The sequence below is a fragment of the Ochlerotatus camptorhynchus genome, unplaced genomic scaffold (genome assembly GCF_037179485.1).
Source record: "Ochlerotatus camptorhynchus isolate MF236.1 unplaced genomic scaffold, CSIRO-AGI_Acam_v1.1 ptg000779l, whole genome shotgun sequence".
Lineage (NCBI taxonomy): Eukaryota > Metazoa > Arthropoda > Insecta > Diptera > Culicidae > Ochlerotatus > Ochlerotatus camptorhynchus.
This window is the reverse complement of record NW_027041244.1, coordinates 28,714-53,491: the sequence shown is the minus strand read 5'-3', so window position 1 is coordinate 53,491 and position 24,778 is coordinate 28,714. Positions and strand designations below refer to the sequence as shown.

General features: G+C 38.3%; 1 protein-coding gene across 2 annotated transcripts; it reads right to left on the bottom strand.

The window, feature by feature from the left end:
• Positions 1–1,966: 1,966 nt before the first annotated feature.
• kra (basic leucine zipper and W2 domain-containing protein kra) lies at positions 1,967–22,784 on the bottom strand. 2 transcript variants are annotated; one of them, XM_065238421.1, is made up of 11 exons: positions 22,674–22,778; positions 21,679–21,826; positions 14,692–14,763; positions 7,045–7,218; positions 6,871–6,971; positions 6,479–6,617; positions 5,931–6,232; positions 4,221–4,328; positions 3,758–3,977; positions 3,568–3,690; positions 1,967–2,451 (listed from the first exon to the last, which is right to left on the bottom strand). In XM_065238421.1, the coding sequence occupies exons 3-11, from the start codon at positions 14,750–14,752 to the stop codon at positions 2,426–2,428; spliced, it is 1,254 nt and encodes a 417-aa protein (XP_065094493.1). In that variant the 5' UTR covers positions 14,753–14,763; positions 21,679–21,826; positions 22,674–22,778; the 3' UTR covers positions 1,967–2,425. The 2 variants fall into 2 exon arrangements, with proteins under 2 accessions (XP_065094493.1, XP_065094494.1); XM_065238422.1 differs by lacking the exon at positions 21,679–21,826 and having other exon boundaries at positions 22,674–22,784.
• Positions 22,785–24,778: the final 1,994 nt, after the last annotated feature.

Genomic DNA, 24,778 nt, shown 5'->3' with positions numbered 1-24,778 from the left:
AACCAGCTCCTCTTGGTTATCCTCGTCTTCGTAGAAAAAAATCAACACTTGTCCACATCGTTCTCTGGTAGTCAAAGCAGATTGCGACTAACTGGAAGACTACTGAGACTTATTTTAATCGTGGTTTCAATACAGGATAAAGAATCACGACTAGGACCAAAGATCCGACAACTTACGATAACAGTTGAACCACAAGCTAAATGCCATTAAAATACTTGAAATCCACCATGAAACCTCAACTTCGTTAATAACAAAAATTACACGAACTTCAATATTGTTACAAAAAAATCTTCAACGGAACAACAAAAACAAACTTGAATATTATTAATCATTAAAAAGTATTGATCGTTATCTGTCAAAAATGACATGACGCTAGCGTTTTATGGCCAATTCAATCTGATTCAGTCGACTTCCATAATGCCTATTTTTGCTACACTCGACGGCGTCGAGTGTCGAGTGTCGAGCTAATTGGGGCCATAGAATTTGTTCGGTACGATCGCGAAATCTTGAAATGATTGATACGTTCTTTAAATTAACTAATTTGATACTAAGCTCAGTAGTAAATAAGTAGAATATCTAGGGAGGAAACCAAAATTAATCAACTTGCCAACATAGGCTATCACATTTATTTTGGTGGCACTCTTTAAATGATAATAAGTCTTCTTTCTCGCTTCGGTTGTCTCGCACGGCTTTCGGAATTCGCGCGGTTTTCGTAACTTACATAATTTCGTATCGAAACGGATTTACTTATTCAATCGGTTTACTACGCGGATGTATCTACGCGCACACGTCACAGCATTTTTTCTATAACTATCTTGAAACAATACACACGGAATCCAATGTTCAAGCGGCCAATATAGGTTAGTCCTTCTGCTGTATTGTCAAAGATAGAAGCAAAATTTATTCAAATGGGTCAAGTCTTGAAAATTAAGCCGTCACGCAGCTCCAGCTTGATACCCAAAAAAAAAACTCGTGATTTGAATAGGTAGTTTCGTCTCGTGGTAGTGAGAGGACCTGTTTTCTCATTGTCACATGACGCCCGTAATATTTACCATCTCTGATCAGGCCTCGTACTTACCACAATCAATCCAGCGGTCCAAGAAAATCACATTCGAACAGTAATGGTATCGATATAGGTACGCAGCACATACGACGAACGTTGAGAAATATGCAGACGCAGAACACAGATTTTCACAAACTCCCGGCTGCACCACGCAGTTTCGTCAGCTGGAAGCTTATCGTTTTCAAGCAGAAGAATGTTAAGATAGGCACCTTTGCTCCGAATGATGGACCTTTTCTTTCGACTGAATTAACTATTTCCATGAACATTAGAGTTTACGTTAAATAATTTATTTAGCAATTCTAGTCCAACTGTGTCATAAAAGGTTAAACATATTTATTTTTTTCATTTGAACCTTAAAAACTTCCAGCTTCTACCGAATTTCAAATTTAGTGTTCCATTGCCACCAGAATGTGTCTTAGTAAGTGAGTCTTATTGGTCTTAAAGGTCATTGTTCTCTCTATGATTTACGGATTAGCTGTTTCTTTATTAATAATTTCACTTGGTTTCTATGGGTGTAGCAAAAAAGTGGAAGACTCTCCAAACTCTGTTTTGCGTCGTTATCAAGTGTTTGTTTTATTTTAGTTGAAACTCTCCATATTTTAATTCAGATGTGATCTGTATGGTCTTACGAGACGAGGAGGGACTCACGGAGTTCACGTGAGTAGCGAAGTAGCAAAAAAATAACTACCGTACCTAGTTGTTTTGGCTGCTTGTTTGTTTTTTTCTTCTCTCTAGTTTAGAATTGTTTCGGTATGGGGTGGTGTTGTGAGCAGGCTTCCCTCCTTGACGAATACAAACAACAAATGCTCGTGTCTGGTTGTCTGTAGTGTGTGTGCGGTTTCTTTTTCGTTCGACTTGGGAGAATTTGTTTTCTCTTGAGTGAATGGTCACATGGTTTCCTGATTTGGTTGATTTGTAGCAGTTTTTTTTATTACGGTTTCGTTTTGTATAATTATTTTTTTTGTTTACCGTTTATCTTCCTTTTTTATATAAATTGAGAGATGAATTATTAATTGTTAAGAGTTACCAATGCATCTATACCTTCACGAGTGTTTTACTCCGTTTCTTCAACGTTTGCTCTGCCTCAAACTCTTTAAAATCGCGTGTTAAATTTGACGACATCAAATTTGGAGAGGATTTTCCGTGAGATCTTGTATTCCTCTCTCTATGTCTCTCTGCATGTGCTTTTGTATAGTTTCACGTGATAACTATTGGTGTATAGAATAAATACGTTGCATTTCATTTGCTAATATAAAGTGTTATGTATGGTTGTGTGTTTGTCCAGTGTCTGTGATATCTTCTCCCATCGTCGTTTCACGATTAATCGTCAATTTTAGTAATGTTTATTTACAAGGGCATGATTTAATCCTCCTCTTCGGATTCGCTTTCTGTAATTATAGAAAGAAATGAAAAAAAAAAAACAAGAATTAAACGATTTGTAAATTTATGTGTTGTTGCATAGTTTTCGCGCAAAGGTGGTTTGTGATAACCCAATCAGTCATTGAGTACCAGATGCGGGTTAGCTCAATGGTCAAACCAGTGTTATCATTTTAATTTTGCATCTATTAAAAGACAGCCTAGCGTTTGGTACTCGCTTCGACTGTGTTTGCCTAAAGATGCATAATGGTTTTCGAAAATTGCTTGGTCGATGAAGAGATTTTCAGAGTTGTCACATAGTTACAAACTTGTTGTAGCCACTTGTTTCTTTGTCCAACCGCAACGTTACAGTACTGCAATAGTAGTGTCACTAGGCTTTTTCAAAGAAGTTTACTGTAGCCTCGAGTAATTTGGGAGACGTGGAAGCATTTGGTCAACACGAATCCCTACTCAAATCGAGGCGGATTTAATTTTTATTTGAACTAATTTTTATGATCTACAATACCATCGAGCTCTCTCGGGAAATTACGAACGAACATAATTTCTCCTAGCACGGGGTAGAATAAACGCTTTACGTTTATGAATGACTATTTATGCAAATATTGAGGATGAGTGGCATAATAGTACAGGTGGGACATAGTGAGCATCCCGCAGTTTGGCCCTGGATCTCTAGCTGTATGAAACAAATAAACTGTTAGTAGGCCGGAAGTTCAAGCTGGTGCACGGGATGCTCACTATGCCCCTCTTAGCCCTAGTAAACATAGACCCTGCAATCGACGCATATTCTGCCCCTTCATTCGTGAACCACGGATAATAATTAGGTCAGGAGAGACTTGAATTTGTTTTGAAATGCACACACGATACTCTACCACAACATTGAAATTTAATCTACATCAACCAAGCTTATTTTTCTACTCTAGATTGTTTACATTTAATTTTGCGAACTTGTTTCGGCTCCTTTAACCATCGGCTAGCAAAGTGACAGCTGTGCCGGCGGTGAAACGGAATCGCATTTTTTTCTAGCATCAATTTACGACCAGACAGCGGCAGAAATATTTGCCAAGGTCCGGGGTTTACATGATGCATAAATACGAAAAAAAAAACAATAGTCTGACGACCCAACTTACCTTCTTCTGCATTCTGCAGCCATTCGATGAACTGCTTCATCTGCTCCAAGAAGTGCATCTTACCCTTGTTTGAGTGTCCCTCCTTGTACCACTTAAGGATCGAATCCTCGGAAACAACCTCAGCTGTTGAAGAAAGGGAAGTATGTTAGGTATCCTGTTCCGGTGACTATAGTTAAACAAGAGAACTTACTTTTGTAGAACATTAATACGATCTTCTGGAACGCCTTCATGAAGTTCATGTTTTCGTAGCAGAACTCTTGCACCTTGAGCAACAGCGACATCTCCGCCTTTTGGGTGGTGGCGAACGCACCGAATAGCTGCGTGTAGTTACGTAGATGCTTCATCGCTTGCTCGGCGACCAGTTCCTCCTTTTTGTTCCATTCGGCTAGTGACATTATGGTGCCCCAGATCTGCGCAACGAGAATGCATAATTGATTGAAACGGTCTTATGTTGTCTTATACACATAGAAAAATGAAACCAACGATGTGTGTTGTAGAAATCAAAGGACACCGTTCAAGGGTGGTTGAACAATACTGAATTAGACGTCCTTTGGAAGCCATTCAAACCAACCAGAAGTTGAAGTATCTCCAATCAAGGATTTGTCTAAGTGCTATCGTGGTTTGATTTTGGAAGGATTAAGAAGAATACTTACGAGACCAATAACTTCTTGTTCAGGAATGTTTGATTTTGTAGCCATGTCCTTGACGTTGGCAATAATATCTTTTGTTGTCTTGTTGTCATTAATATCATCGATCAGCAGCTATGGAATAGACACGAAAAATAGTGGGGTTCAAATAAATTGTACAACAGGGCAGGATTGCGAGTCGTTAATTAGATATGATAAATGTCCTAAATCTTGATGCATTCAACGGTATAATTGAACCATTGAATTCAGTATGATTTAGATTTTCTCTGCCAGAATTAGCAAAAGCTCATCTTCCTCGGTGGGGAAGTTGATGTGCTAACCAAATTCTGACATCTAATCGCAGAGCATAAGATTTCCCAAAATTGAACGTGAAAGCATTTCTTCAAATGTACCAAACTTTAGGCTGGTGAATGCTCCACATCCTATCAATCAGAAAGAAGGATCATCCACTGAAACAGTTTGGCGTTGCTTGATCTAGCACAAGATTCCACGCTGGCCACTCCACTGGGAAAGGATTTGGTCAGTTCTACTAATGTGCTGTTTGAAACGGTTTCTGAGGGAGGTTTTGATGTTGTTTGCTGTACGGAGGCAATTGTCTGAACCATTAGAGACCTGCACGGAAGTGGGCATCTCCCGACGGGCACTATGACAAGGCACAGTTTCGCTCTAGGCCACCGGACTGAACAAGGCACATGTAGTGGTGCATTTGTACTGCTTAATTGGTGGTCGTATCGTTGAAACCGAGTATATTTGTTGTTGTCGTCAATGTGGTTTTTACTATCGGTTGAATTCTACATACGGGAACCGCAAAATACGAAAAAATGACTATAAAGTATGAGTATCCGAGGGAAAACGGGACTATCCCTTAAATGTGTATATTTTTACACCTTTTATGAGTACAGATCTGTTACTCATAAATGAATAACTTTTATTCATTTTTGTACTAGCAATTACTTCGACTTAGTGCAACCAAACAGCTTCAGCGAAAACTACTTATTCAACGATTGTTTGTCTCCATACCATTCCGCACATAACAAAAGAATCAAAACCTCTTATCTCGTAACGTTTTCAGGGAAAACATCCTATTTGCACTTGTCATTTGCAGTGCTGCTGATTACATTGTGGTGGAGCACGGTTGATACACGCGCTTTGTTCTACGCTCGCATTAAAAAAACAAAAAAAAAACGATCATGCGTCCACTGCCTGACGTCTTCCTCTTTCATAAATGATTTGCTTTCGCGTTCAGTTGGTTTGATACACACAGATCGCATCTCGTGGCAATCTGCTTTGCATTGTGACTCTTTGTCTGACATTCGAATTTTATACGACAAAAAAAAAACAAAAAACAAAAGTCGACAGCAAGATCATCCGAAGTCATTTGACTTTTATTTTTATTTGTTTGTGCATCTCTCTTTCGCGTGTTGTTGGTCATGTCGGGTGTATTTTTAAATCTCCTGTACAGTGCAAACTGCACTACTTTCTCCGCCTAGCTAATTTGCAAATAGCCAGAGCTTCGAAAGTAGCTTCGGTTTGCGATACCGTGAGATTGCTTAAATGTTTTCTCCAAAAAGGAGAGAAACAGCGATAAAAATACAAACGTTCATTTGCTATAGCACACAGTCGACACCTATCGGCGGACGGGTAAAGCCAAGTCCGATAGGTTCTAATTTGGTGCGTAAGAACGACATTATGGTGTTTCAACGGTTGCAAACATACCTGCGTCAACTCGCGCTTCGCTTCCTGGCTCGCCTGAGCCTTGTGAAGCTTGAAGATATCCGCAAGATCCTTCTCGATGAAAACGGCCTTCAGGTGCTCCTCGCTGCGCTTATTAATCGGCAGGAAGTTCAGTAGACGGTTATCGAGGCCACCTTTGCGAAGTGTGGCTACCAACGGGGCCGTACCCTTTTCCTGCTTGAAGGTGACGAACACCTCAAGCAGAAACTCGAGCGCCAGGCCATCCTTGGTCAGGTGCTCGTTGTTCAGGACGAGCAACACGTGTGGTGGCACGGAGTTGTTGGCTGTAAGTAGCGAAGGAAATGTTGTTAAAATCCAAAAAGTAGATTAAATTAATCAACTGTTCTAATTCTCATTGACATCAAATCCCATTATCTCACAGAAGAGAAATGATGTAAGCAAAAAATTAGAATCATTGCTCTTGGCACACTTTCTATTTCGAAAAACCTTCAATTTGTGAATATATTCAAATATCCGGGGATCCAGGTGCCTAATTATTTGATCTTGAAATAAGCAACGGTAACACCTACCAATCCACAATGCCGTCATACGAGCCAGCTTGATCCTTTCCAGTGGAGTAAAACCCTTGATGAAGATCAGTACCTTCTTCATTTCCTCTTCAAACATTTTCTCAAGGTACTTGTATCGGCGCATGAGCCGAGTAAAGATCTGTTGGGAGAATAAACAAAAAAAAACGTCAATGTTAGGCATCATCTCGTTTCGATCGAAAGTTGTCTTCAAGTGCGAATGTTGAAATCCGAGAAAATAACCAAACCCACGAGAAGTGAGGGGAAATGGTGTCAAGCAAGTGGATTCCGATTTACTGTTGCACACTTGTCCACACCAGAGAAATTGGTTGCACATTAACTGGCTCTAGCTTATTGTGTGCCAACTTAATACTATTCCCTTCAAACGAACCTACCTGCTCATGGTTACGCATCGATTCCATGTCTTCCGGTGCTGCGAATAAACAGCGATCGGTACGTGGTTTCTCGCCATCTTGTGAGATAGATCCTCCGGGAACTGTGGATGAAGAAATATGTCGTTTGTTAGGCCATCGTCCTCAACGAGTTTGCGGGTCGGGTCAACAACTTACCAAGTAATCCACCAGCAATAAGAATATCGAATAATACTTCTCCGTAGCGACGATAGTCGAGCTTGTTACCGGCAATGTCAAGAAACTTGAAAATTTGCTCTAGATCATCAGCTGTTTCAAGACCTGCAATGACCGCGTCACGGAATCCCGTGGGGTCATTCTTCTCTCTTTCATCTGTAACAGAGGCGGGAAAAAAAAAATACAATTAGTTTCAAAATACGTTAAGAATTCCTTAGTTAACAAAGGCAGCAAAAGGCGAAACATTTGCGTTATATGATTTTGTAAGTTTTCCATTGATTGTTTTCCCTCTGATACGTAAGCAACTAGACCACGAGTCACCACCCTCTGCGTCATGTTCCATATCAATTTTCCAACCCATAATGATTATGATCAGAGCTGTCACAGACACGGAATGTGACCTCAATGCAAATGCAAAATCTGCAAAAGATGCAGACTTTCGGTGCCACGTGATGTACAGCTATAATACTGCTCTTCGCATGTCGTTCCCATAGTCGTTTTTGTCAAAACTGAGTTTTTCAATGCAAATGGTAGCTAAATACCCATATTTTCATAATACTGGATGAACTCAAAAACTTTGTTCTGAAAAAGTTTGGACAGAAAGTCAAATAGGTTGTCCCATCACGTAAGACTCAATGGTATGAAGCAAACTTAAAACGCGATTTTCTCGGTTTGCTGATTTTCGCTGTGGGACGGACATACAAAGAGCGGCAGTATAGAGTACAATGTACAATGTCACTTAACAACACTCCATTTCAGTCCACGTGTCCACGTGCTTGTACGTCGTCAGTGAATGGGGATGCAGGTGGGTGTGAACAAATGTATCATACTACGCATTATTTGTTATCATATTCTTCACCCACACAATACTTTTTGTGCAAAGACGAATGACGTCGTAGTTGTAAGTGTGGGATGAGTAAAATAAAAAAGGAGCATATTTTTATCAAAGAGCCATGTCTGCGTGAAATACATATTCATATTATGCATGTGTACGCTGTATTTTGTACAATATCTAATGGTAATCGAATGATTCGATAAACCTGAATATCCATATTGAACCATTTTCGCAGTATTATATAATAAATCAATTTTTATTTGTTTTTAATTATTCATTAAGACAAACAATTATCAGGTGAATCATGTTAAAATATACTTAACAAGTTGATAAATATCGTGTCAACGAATGTAGTTCGTCTACCAAATGATAAGCGAATGTTTCTAGAAGCAATGACTGGCTGAAATTGCTGCTATCACTTACTGTAAGATGTGATGACGATAATAGAACATACCACCTAGCAACGCACCACATTATAAATATTCAAGCGTACACTCCTTGACTGAGTAATATATATGCTGTTACTTACATCCCTTTAAATTCTTCTTACAATTCCCTGTTCTTCTAAACGCTTCCTGAAATTTCTTAGATTTTTAGAAATCTTAAAAATCATCATCAATCATATTCCTATCTATTAAGCGTAAGTGCATCTCACAAAAGCAAAGCAATTTTTTTCCTGTATTTTAGATAGCGTCATTTTCCTAGTATTAAAGATTCTTGAGAATTGCAAGTGGAATTTCTGGGAGGTTTAAAAAAAAAAAGTTCTCATGAATTCTGAATAGCAGATATCATGAAGAGAGTTCCAAAGTGTTTCCGAGAAGATTTCCGAGGGAAGAGTTGCAAGGAAATTCAAAAGAGAATTCGAAGGAAATTCTAAGGAACATCTCAAAGAAATTTTTTAGAAGAACTTCAGTTCTGGAATTCTGTGAATATGTGTGATAGGTCTATGACAATTTTGAGGTCACTGTAATTCTTGTGGTCTTCTGACGTAAAACACAAAAAGTCTAGAATAGTGTTAATATTTCACGTTTCGTTTGTTTTGGTGCCACCATTTTTATGAGTAAGAGTCTCTTTTTACGATATCGGTCGAATACTGCCAAACCGAAGCATGTGGAATTATCGTTGTGCAAGATTCGATTCTATGAGCATTTTTCTATAACAATTGAAAACGATTATTTACCCCTTATTTCGGAGATTTTTCCAATAATAAGCGTCAATCAATAATTAAGGGTCAATACAAAGACTCTATTGAATTACTATTAATGTTTACTGTTTTTTTTTTTCATTAATTCCAGTCGTTTATTGAGATTACTTAATATCAGAACCACTTAAATAAGGGATAAACTTCAATCGTCATGAAAAGAATGTTGAAATCCAAGAAAATAACCAAACCCACAAGGTGGGGGGAATGGTGTCAAGCAAATGGATTCCGATTTACTGTTGCACACGTGTCCACACCAGATAAATTGGTTGTACATTAACTGGCTCTAGCTTATTGTGTGCAAACTAAATTTGTTCTCTCAAATAGTTTTCAAATGTTCTACAAAATTGCTCCTTATATAATTATCTATTTACTAATGACCCTTTCAGAACAATTATCCAGCATGCTTTAGTTTTACAGTAAATGACCGAAATCGTGTAAAATAGCCCAATTAAAAACAGCGGTACCAGGAAAAGGTGATGTGTTAAGGCCGGCGCACAATAGATACGTTTTCAGGTTTTTTGACAGTTAGCCCATGCATTATCTGTCAAAAAACCCGAAAACGTATGCATTGTGCGCCGGCCTTTAGTGTAATAAGACCTACTAACCTTCACCATCCGTAGTATAAGCATCTACGGACAAAATTCGATTGGATCAGAAATCGAAAATCCATGTCTCAAAAGATGGAGACGCCTAAGCGATGGATAAGATATCTGATCAGTCTGGTCAAATGGAAAAACTCGCCACATAAAAAGGTATTTTTTTTTTCTTTATTAGAGTGACTTTCAGCCACTGGCTGGTTCGTCACTTAAAAAAGAAATATATACTCCTAACCGACGGACCGAAAAGCTCGGATAGCGACGTAGACAAGTCCATTCTGGACAGACACATAAAAAATCTCGCTTCAGATGAGAGAGACGCTTAAGCGATGGACAGTTTTCAATTCAAACTACGAGAGCTTTAAAAAATTAACTGATGATCCAATTTTGCTTACGCCACGTAATTGTGCAACGTTTGGCCTAAAATTGAGCATATGAAGTTTGGCATAATAGTTTAACGTATTATTGAGGGCTATTCTGCGCCGCTAGTGTGGTGAAGTGACTCTCCAATTGATTTGCACGGAGAGTCACCTCACTCACAGTCAGGGATGGAAAATCATTTACATTCATTTCGTGCATTCATTTACATTCATTTGCCTCTAACTTTTTTCATCAACATAATTCCGTAAAATAGTGTTTGAAGCTTTTGTAGGCTTTGATATTAACTAAATCTTATGTAAACGACTCAAATCAGTATCTCTTATGCATGATGAATCAGAGCGATAGGAACCCACCATTGTTTTTCAGTGAATGTAAATTGCATTCACTGAAAAACAATAACATGTTCTGCCAGCTCTAGTTCATCATGCATAAGAGATTCAGATTTTAGTTATTAACAAATGTTGTGGTTAATATCAAAAGCTACAAAAGCTTCATACATCATTGTACGGTATTCTGTTGACGAAAAAAGTTAGAGGCAAATGAATGCACGAAATGAGTGTAAATGATTTTCCATCCCTGCTCACAGTGACTTTTGTCACCTCACCTCACTCGCGGCGGGGATTACATGTTTACACACTTAGAAATTATTGCCGACTTCGGTAATTTTTACCGAAATCTGAACAGCTGAACTTTTCGGTAAAATTTATGCAATTCAATTCAATTGCTTTTCAGCTACTTTGAAACTAAATCTCCACTAAAATGACAATATTTGACCATTTAAACAAGGTTGAACATGTTTTGATATTATTTTCAAATTCAATAGCCTTTAAAATGAAGGTCAAAGTTTTCCCGAACGTTCAGCTGTTCTGATTTCGGTAAAATTTAGTGAACACGGAAACAAAATCTTAGTGTGTAGGCCTATTGTGTGCGGCGTGTGAGGTGAGGTGACAGTGAATTGACATCACGCGCCGCGCAGAATAGACCTACTCATAAAATCAAGAACAGTAAAACTCGAAAGAACTGGTCATGTTAAAAAAAAAGGAATTTTTTTGATTTTTTATTCAAAACGTCTTCAGGTCAAATGATCTACAACGATCACAGAAGCTTTTGCTTTTTATGATTTTATGAAAATCTAATTTAGGAATTCATCAAGCAATACCACAACTTTTGTTTGAAGTTCGCAGAATACTCGCGTAACATTTGAAAAAAGCCTATGACCAAAATGTAAACAAATCGTTTTTTGATACGATTCTATAGCACCGCTAAATAGGAATGTTCCGCATTATCGATAAAAAAATCATTAAAAATAACTTGATTTTCAAAACGATCGATCATCGACATTTTTAGAATCATTCTTAGGTCTTCATGCTAAAATATTATATTTGTTTCGTTAAATTTGGGTTCCAGTGACGTAGAACGGTCGATGATTGAAAATTTTCAAATCAATGCTAGGCCCTACTGTTGTTGCTGCTTCACGGTTGAGGCAGGGCCGATGATATTTTGTTTGCTTTTATATGACGTTATGAAAAGGCTATAAGCAAAATGGCGTACCATTTCTGCTGACAAGCACAACGGCTTAACAAAAAGGACATAACAATTAAAAAAAATCACCTCAAGGTTTAGGCTTATTAATTTAGGAAATAAAATTTTATCGATTTTCATGTATTTACAGTAAATGCCTATTCTACTTCAATTTCCTTACATCTCAGACAATGACGAAGGAACCTATCTGTCGTTTGAACGATTGAAGATTTGATTCACAAAAGCTATTTCGGCTAATGTATAGCTAGGAATAATCCAGGTGAAATTTGAATAATAAGACATAATCCTAATAATGAACCAAAATTTCATCAAGCAGAAATATTAGAAGGGTCTTGAAATGTTTACTTGAAACGTGCGTGAATCTCATTGTTTCGCAACTTCCAAAAATGGCGTCTTTCGTATCCATAGGTGATTGTACATCTTAGCTATTCAGCCACCCGCGGAGTATGTCCATTGAACGAGTGGAGGGTGGCTAGATGTTTAATTTTTACTCTCAGCATGGTGAAAACGTTGCATCCTTGGAATCACAGGATACCCCGGTAGAATATGCTGTTAAACGGTAAAGCTTTGTTTTATTCGCTAGCCCACCATGGGCTGATGTTTCCGAGATCGACAATATTGTTCTTCTATTGTATTAAACCAATTTCTCGTGAGTTTTCGAGGAACGGTGGGTGCCAGAAGATGGTGTTTGATCTCAGCATGGTGAAAACGTATCTTTCCAGTGATTACAGAAAGCTACGGTAGAATATGCTGATTAGTTCAAATCGGGCAACACCAGCCCACAGGGCTAGCGAACAACGGAAGGAGCAATATGCTATTTTTCTTTTCTTGTGCAAACTGTACTGACGGAAGTGCTTCCGATAAACTTGAATCGACCAAGGATAACAGAATAATTGCACCTCCAGTCACCGAATTTAATATGCCATAATTTTCAGTTCTACTACAGATTGAAGAGCCGTAGCATACTAGTCGTTATGGTTTCTATGTATATGTAAGATGCCGAGCAATACTGAACGAGAGAGCGAGCATGTCAACAACAACCAGAAGCCAAACATGGTTGCCAATTGCCAATGACATCGTCGCCTTCAGCTCCTCCGTCGACGTCATCGCCATTGATTGGGTTTTGCGAAACAAGGTCGACTACACCGATACCTGATACACCGCATTGCTTGAAACGTGCATCTACGATCGCGCGGCTGTTGGTGGCTGATTGACACAGAAGGCGAACATGAACTATGGGTTGAGGGTCATAACACGTGGAAGAACGGTGGAACAGTTATAGCAAGTTTTTTTTCCTGTTTCGATTATTGATTGAATTAGCAATGAACCGGGTTACAGCTGCCGGCTCATACAATGCCATACACGCTATTCTGAATCTACCCAGTGACTGGGCGGATGGCACCCATTCTTGTATCCTGTATAAAGTTGCAAAATCTGGGTAAACTAGTTTTGTTTTGGTGAGTAGAATCTACCCAGATTCCGGGTAAATAGTACTAATCAAAATTTCAGTGCTAACATTTGAAAACGGCGCAAAAGCCATTTGTAAACAAATGGTTTGTGGGCCCTTTACTCGCTACCCGAAGAACGTAAAAAATGACGTAGGTATAAAAGAGAGATTGTTGCGCTGCCAGTGAAAGTTTTAATGCTCAAAATATATAAATCTGATGTTAAAAAATTTACAGATATGGAACTGTTTTTTTTTTTTATTATTATAGTCACTTTAACGCTCTTGGGTCATTCGTGACTTGTCCGGTGGTGAGATTTGAACTCGTGACTTTGGCGTGGAAGATATGGATGCTAACCATTACGCCGGGGTCACCCCCAACTATTAAATGGCGAATGCTACCAGCAGCTATAGTTAGTAAGTATATTGTTAGTTTGTGGACTTTAAACACTCTCTTGATTCTAGGTTATCGAGATATTCTGCGACGCTTTTCTCGATGCCAACTGTTTGTTGTTGTTCCTAATTTTTAGAACTCATTTAAAATCAAATATCAATAAATGGTTAGCATTTGTAACAGTATCGTTTTTTGGGTATTTCAATGTCGTATTCCGTAGTTATATATGTTTCCGACAATACGACCTTAACAATCAATAACAGACTAGAGGAACTAGTTGGGTGAGGTTATGTTTGATAGAGGTACTGCAGCGGTCATATCAACTAATTTATATTAAAATGGTTAAAGTTTACACTGTTATCAATTGTCAACATCAGAGTAACCGTTACCCAGTTTCTGTCACAGGTACGTTTACCCAGATTTGGATAAATGCATGTTCCATTTTTGGGTAGGTTCAGTTTTGACCGATCTGGGTGGATTGTACCCAAATTTGGGTAGTTTTGAAATAGCGTGTAGGCAAGTGTTTGTGTGTTTTATTTTGCATCTTGCTTTTGGTGTTCCAGTTCTTTAAGCCAGACCCGAAGTTTGTGCCCATGGGATGTTGTTTGAAATTTATTGCGGTGGCTCTGGTTTACTCTCCCACAAAATTAAAATAAGGTTGTTTCAAAGGGAGGTTCGCTTGAAACAGAGTGCATAATTTAGATTGTGCTACATTTCCCCGAATGTCGTTTCCCCAAATGTCACTTCCCCGAACGCCATTTTCCCCGAATGCCATATCCCCGAAAAAAAAGTTAAGAAATTTCCAACCCTGATTGCTTATGGCGCAATACCCCTGCCAAATATTTTTTCTCGTTTCGCCTCCACAAACGATAATTTAATTAAAATGTTGAAATCTGCATACATTATTTTTCGGTTTAACTTTTCGTCCTTAGAAGGTGACGCTATGCTGTCAGTAGTTGTGAGTGTAAAACTCACAGCATTCCTCGATTCATTTGTCAAATCATATATCTCACAAGTTTTGCCAAATTCCTCGATTTGAATTTATAAAAGAAAAAATCTCGACAATCCTAGGTGCAATTTCAATTGGCTGTTGCGTAATCGTTTTTGGATTTGGCAGCATCCAACTGTTGCCGGCTTCTGCGTAGTAGTTGTTCACAGTTTTCGATGCGACATCACAACATATTTTTTACTGTGTGTTTCTGGAAAAATAAATAATCTTAACGCCTCACTTACCCCTTTTCCTGGTCTTGATGCGTTGACCTGATAGTACTGGTCTTTCGGCTTTCTGACTCATACAACAAATTACTGTTCGGCGAACGCAGAAGTCATCCAGCGGTGAAATTAGTCAACACGTTCAAACAGGGAAAGAAAAATAAATAAAAGCGATGCATTAGCACTTACTTAACGAAAATCTTGATAAACTCGCGTGTTCGGTACAGGACGATCAAATCAATAAAAACGACAGAAAAAGAAAAGTTAAAGTTTTTATTATTTTTCTCCATTATTTTAAGACTCGCGTTTCAGCTTCATTGACCCTCAATCCTCGAGGACAAGGCTGAAGAATTCAAAAATGGCCGTTGCCACGTCTGATTTGTCTAGCTAAATCAGCCGTGATGTGATAGCAGCCGTTTTTGGAATCTACCAATCTTGTCCTTAATACATAAGACGAAAAAATTACCAACCCGAGAGCGGAGGTGTCACCTTGGTTCCAAATCCATATGATTTCAATACAAGGCAATATATAAACGTCGACCTTGTGCGTTGTGAAATAATCCCTGACCATGTGCTCTTTTGCATGAGATTATGAGTAGAAGTAAAAGGTCGTCTGTGGCGAGGCTGCGTGTTACAACCGAGCGGGGGTGGATCGCTCGCATAACATAGCTAAGCACAGGCCGGTTGTTTGCTCTGACAGTTTCCCACCTGGAATCGGGGATAACCACGGAAGGAACTAGAACTTGTTCAATCCGTGGACCACGACTGTCTTCGTTTCGATCTTCTACAACAGTGATCAGGGATGTGTTTGTTTGAAGATTAGATTATCGTTGATCACACGCGGTTTTTACCAATATCGAATAAATTAAAGTACGTTCCCGGTAATCTGACATCCTTTGAACATAAATCGGACCTTACTAATCGATAATTGCGTTTGTTAACAATGAATTTGAATGTAGACTATCATCAATAATCAAAGCTAATCACACAAACCGAAAAATAACATCACTTGTATGATGTGCGAAATAATCCCCGACCATGCTTTGTTTGCTTAGGAATCATATGGTCAACTGTAGCGAGGCTGCGTGTTACAACCGAACGGGGTGGATCGCTCGCATAACATAGCTAAGCACAGGCCGATTATTTATTCTGACAGTTTCCCACTAGGAATTGGGGATTACCACGGAAGGAACTGGATTGAGTTTGCTCAATCCGTGGACCACAACTGTCGTTTTTTTTTCTTTCTATAAATGAAAGATGCATAAATGACGTAGCATTTAATGGTGACCAAGTGAAACAAAAATACACTACAAAGCTGGTGCTTCAGAAAACATTTTTATCGTTTCCCCCTTTGTAGAGTATCATTTACGTCATTTATGTATCTTCCCAAAGATGTTCAGGGATGTATTTCGCAACGAATAACTTGAGGTATAACCGCAGATCATGTGAATAGCTGTTATTTTTTCAGCTCTTGAGCAATGGTTTATTGCTGCAAATTGCCACATAACAATTAGTTAATCTAGCTTTCTCTCTCTCTACTGCTTACGGTTCCGTGCACGTCGCACGTATCTCTAGTGCTGCATGTTGGTAAAGAGTGTAGAGGACACGTCATCGGGTGACTTGTAGGAACGAATAAGACAAGCGAAGGCAATGACACACCACTCGAGTGGCATTTTCCCTGGAGAAGATTTACTCATTTCAGCGATCAGTGACTATATGTTAGCATGAACAGATTCTTTACAAACAGTCAACTCTTCTTAACTCGGTATCGAGTAGACCAAATGTGATGGTGAGTTCCTATGGAATTGTTGTTCTTCTATAAATCGATTACCTTCAATATCGAGCTGTAGAGAGTTCACTTTACTTGATAAAATGCAGTTGCTTCCAGGGATTGAAACTGTTGACGTTTTTTACGACACTCGCTTCGTTGTCATGCGCGACCGTCTGTTTTTATTCGTACTCTCATGCTCTACCGTCGTCTCTCTTACACACCAAAAACGGTAGAACAACATTCGAGCAGAAAGAAAATTTTCAAATAACTATTATATGACATGTGTGATTTCGTGCTAATTTCTCAATTTGGTGTAAATTAAACCATTTCTGATCAGAAATGTTATTACTAGGACAACGTTGCTTGCTTTTTTCAGATTTCACACAATCACAACATCAACAGCTCTTATTATGAGAAAAACTAAAATACATACATTCGTGATGGTCTTGGGCAACAGTGTCGTATGACAGAGCCTGTCATATGACATTTTAGTTTGGTAATGTAATTTGAAAGCTTGTTTTGTAAGTGTCGGAAATAAAGGCAGTGGATTATCACAGAAAATATGTCGACTACGGTGACCACTTACAAGACTGGTTGCTTCTAAATATATCAAGCATAACTTTTCAAAAGGACGTAAGTCGCGAAAATAAACAAATCGATATTTTGCATCTAACCGAATATAAAATACATGCTTTTTCTACGAGTTAATGAAATACAAGGTTTTAAATTGTAATGCATTATAGAGAATATATTTAATGAACGCCCTATGTGACCTTTTTTCATTGTTGTTAAAATGGTGTTGATACACCCTTTTATTGTCAACATGACTTAACTGTTAAATTTTGATGATAACACAAAAACTGCAGATACGCTCACAGTGAAGCGTCGTATGTGAAAAAAACAAAGCAACCACTATCAATCAGCAAATGCGTCAAGTTTGTATGTTTGTTTTTGTATTTCCGGGAGCAACATGTCTATTATTTCAAAAGTATTCTAATAAAATTGCACTTTAATCTTGAACTTCACATACCAATCTGACCAGCGCTTTCTTAATACGAAAAACACATAACGTATAACATCTGACGGCAGATAATGCGGTGACCCTCTCATCTCCGCTTTTAACATCGATTATTTCACAACTCTGGGTAGTTATGTGAATAAACCAACCAATCGACAATTCCTCAATGCTTTTCGAGCTGCCGACGTATCTTCACTGCAAAACAAAAACCGGTGTATCTGATTTGACGTATGTGAAAACCCTTCTGTCAAATAGACGAATCATGCAGGGTGTATGTAACAATCAAGGTGTGATACCGACGAATCAATCAGGGTGTATGTGAGCAGTACACAAGTAAAAGGTGTATGATTTTGTTTTATCAAAAGTCTTGTCCGTGTTTGCAAAACTCGACATTTTTCACAATTCTCTTAAACGCTATCCCTTTATCCATCTAATAGCACAAACAGATTTAAAAAAATAGCATTAACTTTTAAATAGCATTTAATAATCTCATATAAACATTGCTATCCAATGTTTCTAATTTCTTATCCAATGTTACATACGTCCTTTTGAAAAATTATGCTTGATATATCATATGTACTTAGCAAAAGCGACCATAATATGCAATGGAAAATAACTACTTGGGAAAGCATCTCTTCCTCTCAAACATAAAAAAAATATATATGGCAAAAATAAATAAGCAACACACAAATGCAAGTCCGCTGTAATCTTCGTAGTTTGAAATTTCTAGCAACAGCATTCCTTCTTCCTCATTAAAATTTGGTTCTAAAATTGAAATATATCGACCATTTTTGGAAAATTCCATACAATCCACAGAAGATCAAAATGTTGCATCAGAGAATGAAGTAGGTGACCGTGTGAGTCAGTTTCGCTTATTTTGTAAGCCATGACGATACGATGATTCATCACGACTAAAAACCCGCATATAGGGGAAATGCAGGTAATGTCGGCCTAAGTGTCCCTAATTTGGGCCCATAAATAAATTCAGTAATCGACTAAATTTTCAATAGCAACCAAAAATATCCATTAGTAACGTCCCAATAACGCGCGTTCATCTAGATAAAATTGATAAATCTAGATATAGCTGGAATTAGGGCGTAACATTTTTTTTTTCTTTATTAAAGAGATTTTTAGCCATAGACTAGTTCATCTCTTAAGGGCGTAACAGCTTTTGTAAACAATGACTTCTATTGATGTTTTCTAGGAATTCAAGGCACGTTCACGGAGACCAACCTAACCATCGGATAGTGGAAGTCATTCCCTACCCGATGAGGATGTTGGTTTGCGTGAGCGAGCCTTGAATTTCTAGAAATCATCAAGAGAAGTAATTGTTTACAAAAGCTGTTAGGCCCTAATTCCAGCTCTATCTAGAAATAGCAGATTTTTAGCGATGGGCCCAATTTTAGATCCATAGGCCAACATTAGAGACATTTCCCCTACAACTGATCCGGTTTGGACGCAATTTTACAATTAAGAAGCTACGTAAACAAATCAAGTTTTTGATACCATTCTTTAGCACCGCTTGATAGCTACTAATCGTGTAGGAAAGTTCCACATAATCTAGAAAAATCATTAAAAATAACTCGATTTTCGAAACGGCCGATCAACGAAATTTTTCAATTCATTAATAGAATCGCACGTTAAAAACCGTACTGCTTGAGGCAGAGCCGATGATTTTTGAATTTATTTGACGTTGCGAAAAGGCTTAGTAAAGGGCGTACCATTTCAGATTACAAGCACAATGGCTTAACAAAAAGGACCTATCCATTGAATGATTCACAAAAAGGCTTATTAACTTAAGAAATTAAATTGTTATCGATTTTCATATATTTTTGAAAGGTTTTCACTTATTTTGGATGTTGAATACTGAGATACAGTTACTATTGTTATTGTGAACAATATTAATGCCTAAAATACTTCAACTTTCCTAAATATGTATTGAATAGTGGCGGAACAATTAAAAATTCATTTTCTGGTTTGTTTACGTTTGGACATAGGGCCATTTCAAATGTTACTATAGAAATTACATTTAAAAAGAACTCCGTTTCTAGACTAACATTTGAAAAGGGCGTAATTCCAAAATGACCATATCGAGAAAATCGCTTCTAAATTTTGATGGCCTAAAAATTAATCCTATTTCACGACTTTCCATTTTCGGGATGATTTTATACATGTTATTACCCCCCGGATCTTTCACCCTTTGAACTGCCAACACTGGTGATACGCCGTGGAAGTACACCCTCGGGATTTTTTGTTTGTTTAGGCCTATTCTGCGCGGCGTGTGAGGTGAGGTGACAGTGAAGTGATGGTGAAGTGACAATTGTCACCTCGGGTGAGGTGACTCTCCATGCAAATCAAATGGAGAGTCACCTCACCCGAGGTGACAATTGTCACTTCACTAGTGAGAGTGAGTCACCTCACCTCACACGCCGCGCAGAATAAGCCAAGTTGTTCCGCCTTGGTTCTTCGTTCACAAATTTTGTGAGGGTGGAATTGACAAATCCATGTTTCAATCGACCACCGTGACGCTGCAATCGCAGCGGTGATAAGTTCGAAATAATGTGTCAAACTGAATACATTTTTGAAATTTCAACCAAAAAACTATTATTTTCTATTTATTCTAGCGAGTTTCTGTGGAAGTCAAAACATGATCGGAGCAAAAAAGTAGTACTCGTAATAATGGTACATAATGCTGAATTTTATCGTGCTTTGTCTCGAAAATATCTTCCAAATAAACAAACATCATCCAAATCACCCGAATCGTCCACCGACTAAATCAATTGTCACTTAAAAATTAATTTCAGTCGGTGTATTAATCAGCAGATTAAATCGTTTTTCGTCTGGTGCTACACCGAGCAATCGGCCTATTTAATAGTTTTTCGTCGATTGATTTAGTCGGCCAACTTTGTCTGTTGTTTAATCGGCAGATGATTTCAAACCTTAACATGTTTTCAGTAATTTATAAGTCTTGAAGTAGCTTTTTATTTAAGAACAATGCATTACAAAATAGTTTTATGGATTTTGTACAAGATTCATCCATGCTGACAAGAAATTTTCATGAAATTACATTGAAATTAAATAATTTTGCAAACAATCAATGAAATTTTCAAGGGCTGTCACAGACTTATCACCGTCGGTTAGTGCTTATTTCTGCCACCAGGCGCGCATGAGTTTAAGTTGGATTTCTCAATTACGCCTGGAGATTTTTTGGCCTCCTTTTTGTTCGTTGTTTACACGTGAACTATCAATCGGATGCATATCAAATGAATCGGGCGTGTATAGATACTACAGAATCAATACGTTTGGCATATTAAAACGATATAATTCGTAGTTCTGGTGCAAGGCGTAACAACCAGATGCATCATAGAGTTGAAAGTTGGAAATACGCCATGTAAGAAGAAACGTTTTTGATGATTTGAAGTGAAATTTTCTTCTACTTTTTCGTGTTTATCGAGTAGTTTGTGAACTATTCTCTCTATATGTTGCAAAATATGGTTTGTTTACATTTTGGCTCTTCCGTCCCTTTCAAATGTTAGTCTAGGTTTACACTATACATTCAAGTAGTAATGAGCGATCCTGAATCGAAATGAGCAAAATCAATTAAGATTCATTGATGGATTTCCTTTATTTAGGAGATTTTTACCGCAGGCTGGTTCATCTCCGAATCAAGATTTAATTTTCTGATATTTGTCATTGGAAAATTAAACTGTCCGTATTTCACATTTATCGAGCCTTAAGATTGTAGTAATTGACCTTCGGAAGTGAACTCATGAATCAACACAAAGATAGGCGATTGTGGTTCAACAACTCACATGGAAGACTCCTACCGTAAAATCGGAAATACACAGCAATTTCCACACGTGTGTTTGCGAAGACTAGCTACCTATATCCGCGCCTTTCAAGTAGTTTAGTCAGTAGATGGAACAAAAGGGAAAGAGTATAGTAGTAACGTGTACCATAGCAGGGCGAGAGAAAGAGCACCGAGCAGCGAAGGAGAGAAAACAAGACGAAAGTAAAACGCAAATAAATAAAATGGTGACTAACTTATGTGAAGGACAGCTCGCACTTGGGACGTTCATCCATGTGCCACACCACATCAGCACACAAAGAGGAAAGGCACAATGAAGCTGAACACGGAATTGTAAACGATCGTTTTACTGGGCTTGCCGTTGTTTAACTTAAATGCTAAGGAAAATGAAAATGAAAAACAAAAGCTTACTTATTTACTGGGTTTCCTCAAAATACACCGGTCCGAATTCAAGTGAAAACTTAAAAAATAACGGTACTCTTTTGCCGGATTCGATACAAAAAAAAAACAAACTTAACTCAAATAAAAACAAAACTAAAATATCACAATTTTGGTAGCACTAAAAAAAAAAGAAATGCAATTAATTTATTTAATTGTTACTATAAGACTATAGAATATCGATGTTCTGATAAAGGAAATCGAACGAATAGCGCCGAGAACGAGTGAAACTTCCTTTCGCGAACTCCGTACGATATGAAACGAACACGTCGTTAAACCCGAACAACGTGGAATCTGCCACACTAATGATACTCCGTTTGCTCGTTTCTTGTCCGTTTGAAATTCGAACCTCTCACTACTGCGGCGAATAGATAAAGAGGAATTTCTCCTACTTCTATCATCTCAAAATCCAGTGCTGAACCGGTTCACACACCACTAACCCCGAATCCGCTAGCTCTTGCCCATAGTACACGCACACATACAAATGTCACCGCCTATCGCCCGACCCGACCGTGTGAAGTACCGTTCACTCGCGGAAGGAATGATGAACGAAGCCATCAGCGCCATCGAGAAAAAGAAATCAAAGAAAACTACGAAGCAGGCGATCATCAAAGAGCCTCTTCCACTTTTACTTCTTTTCCCATGGCGTTTTCTTGCCACGACGGAAGATCTTTCTGAAACTTCGATGCTTCCGCCACAGGAAATAAAAAGCAAGTCCATCGCAGTAATCCTCGAATCCGAAGCCTCTCTGAATAGCCGCCATCCTTGTTCCGTTTTCAAGTATGGTGGCACTTTAGTGAGTGATGAATAATTCAAGGGGGAAAATTTGTCCAAATTATGAAATCGACCGAATTCGCGCAAACCAGAAATCGAAACAAAAACGCGGAACAACGCGAATCTACTTACAAGATTAATTAAATCTAGTATAATTCGCGGATTACAGCACTATAGAAAAATTAGGTATGTACCAGAAAGAATTTATCAGGGGAGAGTTCCACACGCGACACACAACCGTTTGCTTGACACCACACGCGATGAATGAGAATGAAATAGCCAGCCAATCCCTGTTCGTTGTTCCTTCCTGCGGAGATGATGGCTGGTGTCGTGGTGGTGGTGGTGGTAATTCTTCGAGTGGATTGGTGAACCGGGCTCGTACGAATACGAAACGGTTCGAATAACCGAACTCACACCACTACCGTGGGCGGAAGTACACAGGGGTGTACGATATTTTCAAGCATGCATAAGATTGCTTGACATAATTACTATGAGATACATTTTATTGAAAATGTTGTTGAAATTTGAATTCACTTCCTCCTATTGGCAAATCAAAGTTGGCACGCGTGGAGAATAGAAAAACTATGAAAGTGATGATGGTTTCAAAATTTTCCACGGGGAAGTATACGAGCGCAATCTTAAAATGCTTTTATTTTGTGAATGGAGCTTTTTATTTAAATCTGATAAGTGCTACGTTAGTAGAAAACATCAGGACTACTCAATAGACATATAATACAGAAAACTTAATTTCTTTTCAGATTTTTAGGTGTAAACATAGACTTCCGCTTTTCTACCACTGTAGCAGTAACCAGATTTAAATAAAAAGCTCCATTTTCAAAATAAAAGCATTTTAAGATTGCACTCGTATACTTCCCCGTGCAAAATTTTGAAACCATCATCACTTTCGTAGTTCTTCTATTCTCCACGAGTGCCAACTTTGATTTGCCAATTGGCAAATCAAAGTTGCCACTCGTGGAGAATAGACGAACTATGAAAGTGATGATGGTTTCAAAATTTTCCACGGACAGCCCTAATAAAAATTGTATGGTTAATTTGCTTAACGACGTGTTCTGGGTATCATCCAAACCATTTGTGGAATTGTTCAATGATTTGGGTTATCGTTTGTTTATGGTTATTTTTTATTAGGGAGGTATACGAGTGCAATCTTAAAATGCTTTTATTTTGAAAACTGTGCATTGAATTTAAATCTGGTTGTTGCTACAGTTGTAGAAAAGCTGAAATCTATGCATACACCTAAAAATCTGAAAAGAAATTATTTTTTCTATATTATATATCTATTGAGTAGTCCTTAAGTTTTCTACTAACGTAGCACTAACCAGATTTAAATAAAATGCTCCATTTGCAAAATAAAGGCATTTTAAGATTGAACTCGTATACCTCACCGTGTAAAATTTTGAAACCATCATCACTTTCATAGTTCATCTATTATCCACGAGTGCCAACTTTGATTTGCCAATTGGCAAATCAAAGTTGGCACTCGTGGAGAATAGAAGAACTACACTCAAATTTATTACAAAACGAACGTAGATTAAAATTTAATCATTTTATGGTTAAGCACTGTTTATACATTGATCCGATTAAAATTTTCTTTAAAATTATACTAAGTCCGAATATTGCGCTGGGATTCGTTCAGTGTATACCGTTAATTTAGAATTTGGATGTTTGAACCCCCTCGGTCACCCGCAGTTAATTCCTTCAACTAAAGTATTCCTTTAAATTCGTGGTTTTTGTTTGCGTTTTACGCAGAAGAAGTGATTCATTCGGTGATTCGGCTTCCATCGTTAATACACCAGCATCCAACGGTTGGGTAGTAAGCGGAAGTAAAATCACTTGTGGGTTGAACACCAACGTTGCATTGCCAACATGCTGCGCAACCCGAATGGAAACAGTCGAATACGAATCGGCCCCAAGAGCAAGGTGGATCAGTTGCTGGAGGATTGGCCAATGTCGAAGTGTTTAGGATCGGAATCTTAGTGCACTACGCTAGTGTCATCAAGAAGGAACTAGTTTCCACATATTGGACACCACGGTGATGTTTGATTGCAACTGGCCCACGCCATCCTGCCGGAAGATACCTATACCGAAAGACAATGCACCTACGTCAACACGGAAGGCCGCACTAAGAAAACTCTTGTTGCAGTGACTCTCCCAGGTCTGGCCCGTGAGGAGAGGAAGATCCTGCGTACCATATCGGATATTGTCAGAGCTTTTATGCCTACCGACACCTTTGATAAACTGCGCTCCCGATTGGAGAACATCGACTTTCAATGAGATACAT

What these genes read in the sequence shown, in the direction of transcription:
- kra (XM_065238422.1), bottom strand. Translation starts at nt 14,752, where the DNA reads ATGAGTCAGAAAGCCGAAAGACCAGTACTATCAGGTCAACGCATCAAG. An exon ending in CATCAAGACCAGGAAAAGGG is followed by an intron (nt 7,219 to 14,691) that starts GTAAGTGAGGCG and finishes CCTCTGTTACAG; the next exon opens with ATGAAAGAGAGAAGAATGAC. An exon ending in TATTGCTGGTGGATTACTTG is followed by an intron (nt 6,972 to 7,044) that starts GTAAGTTGTTGA and finishes CTTCATCCACAG; the next exon opens with TTCCCGGAGGATCTATCTCA.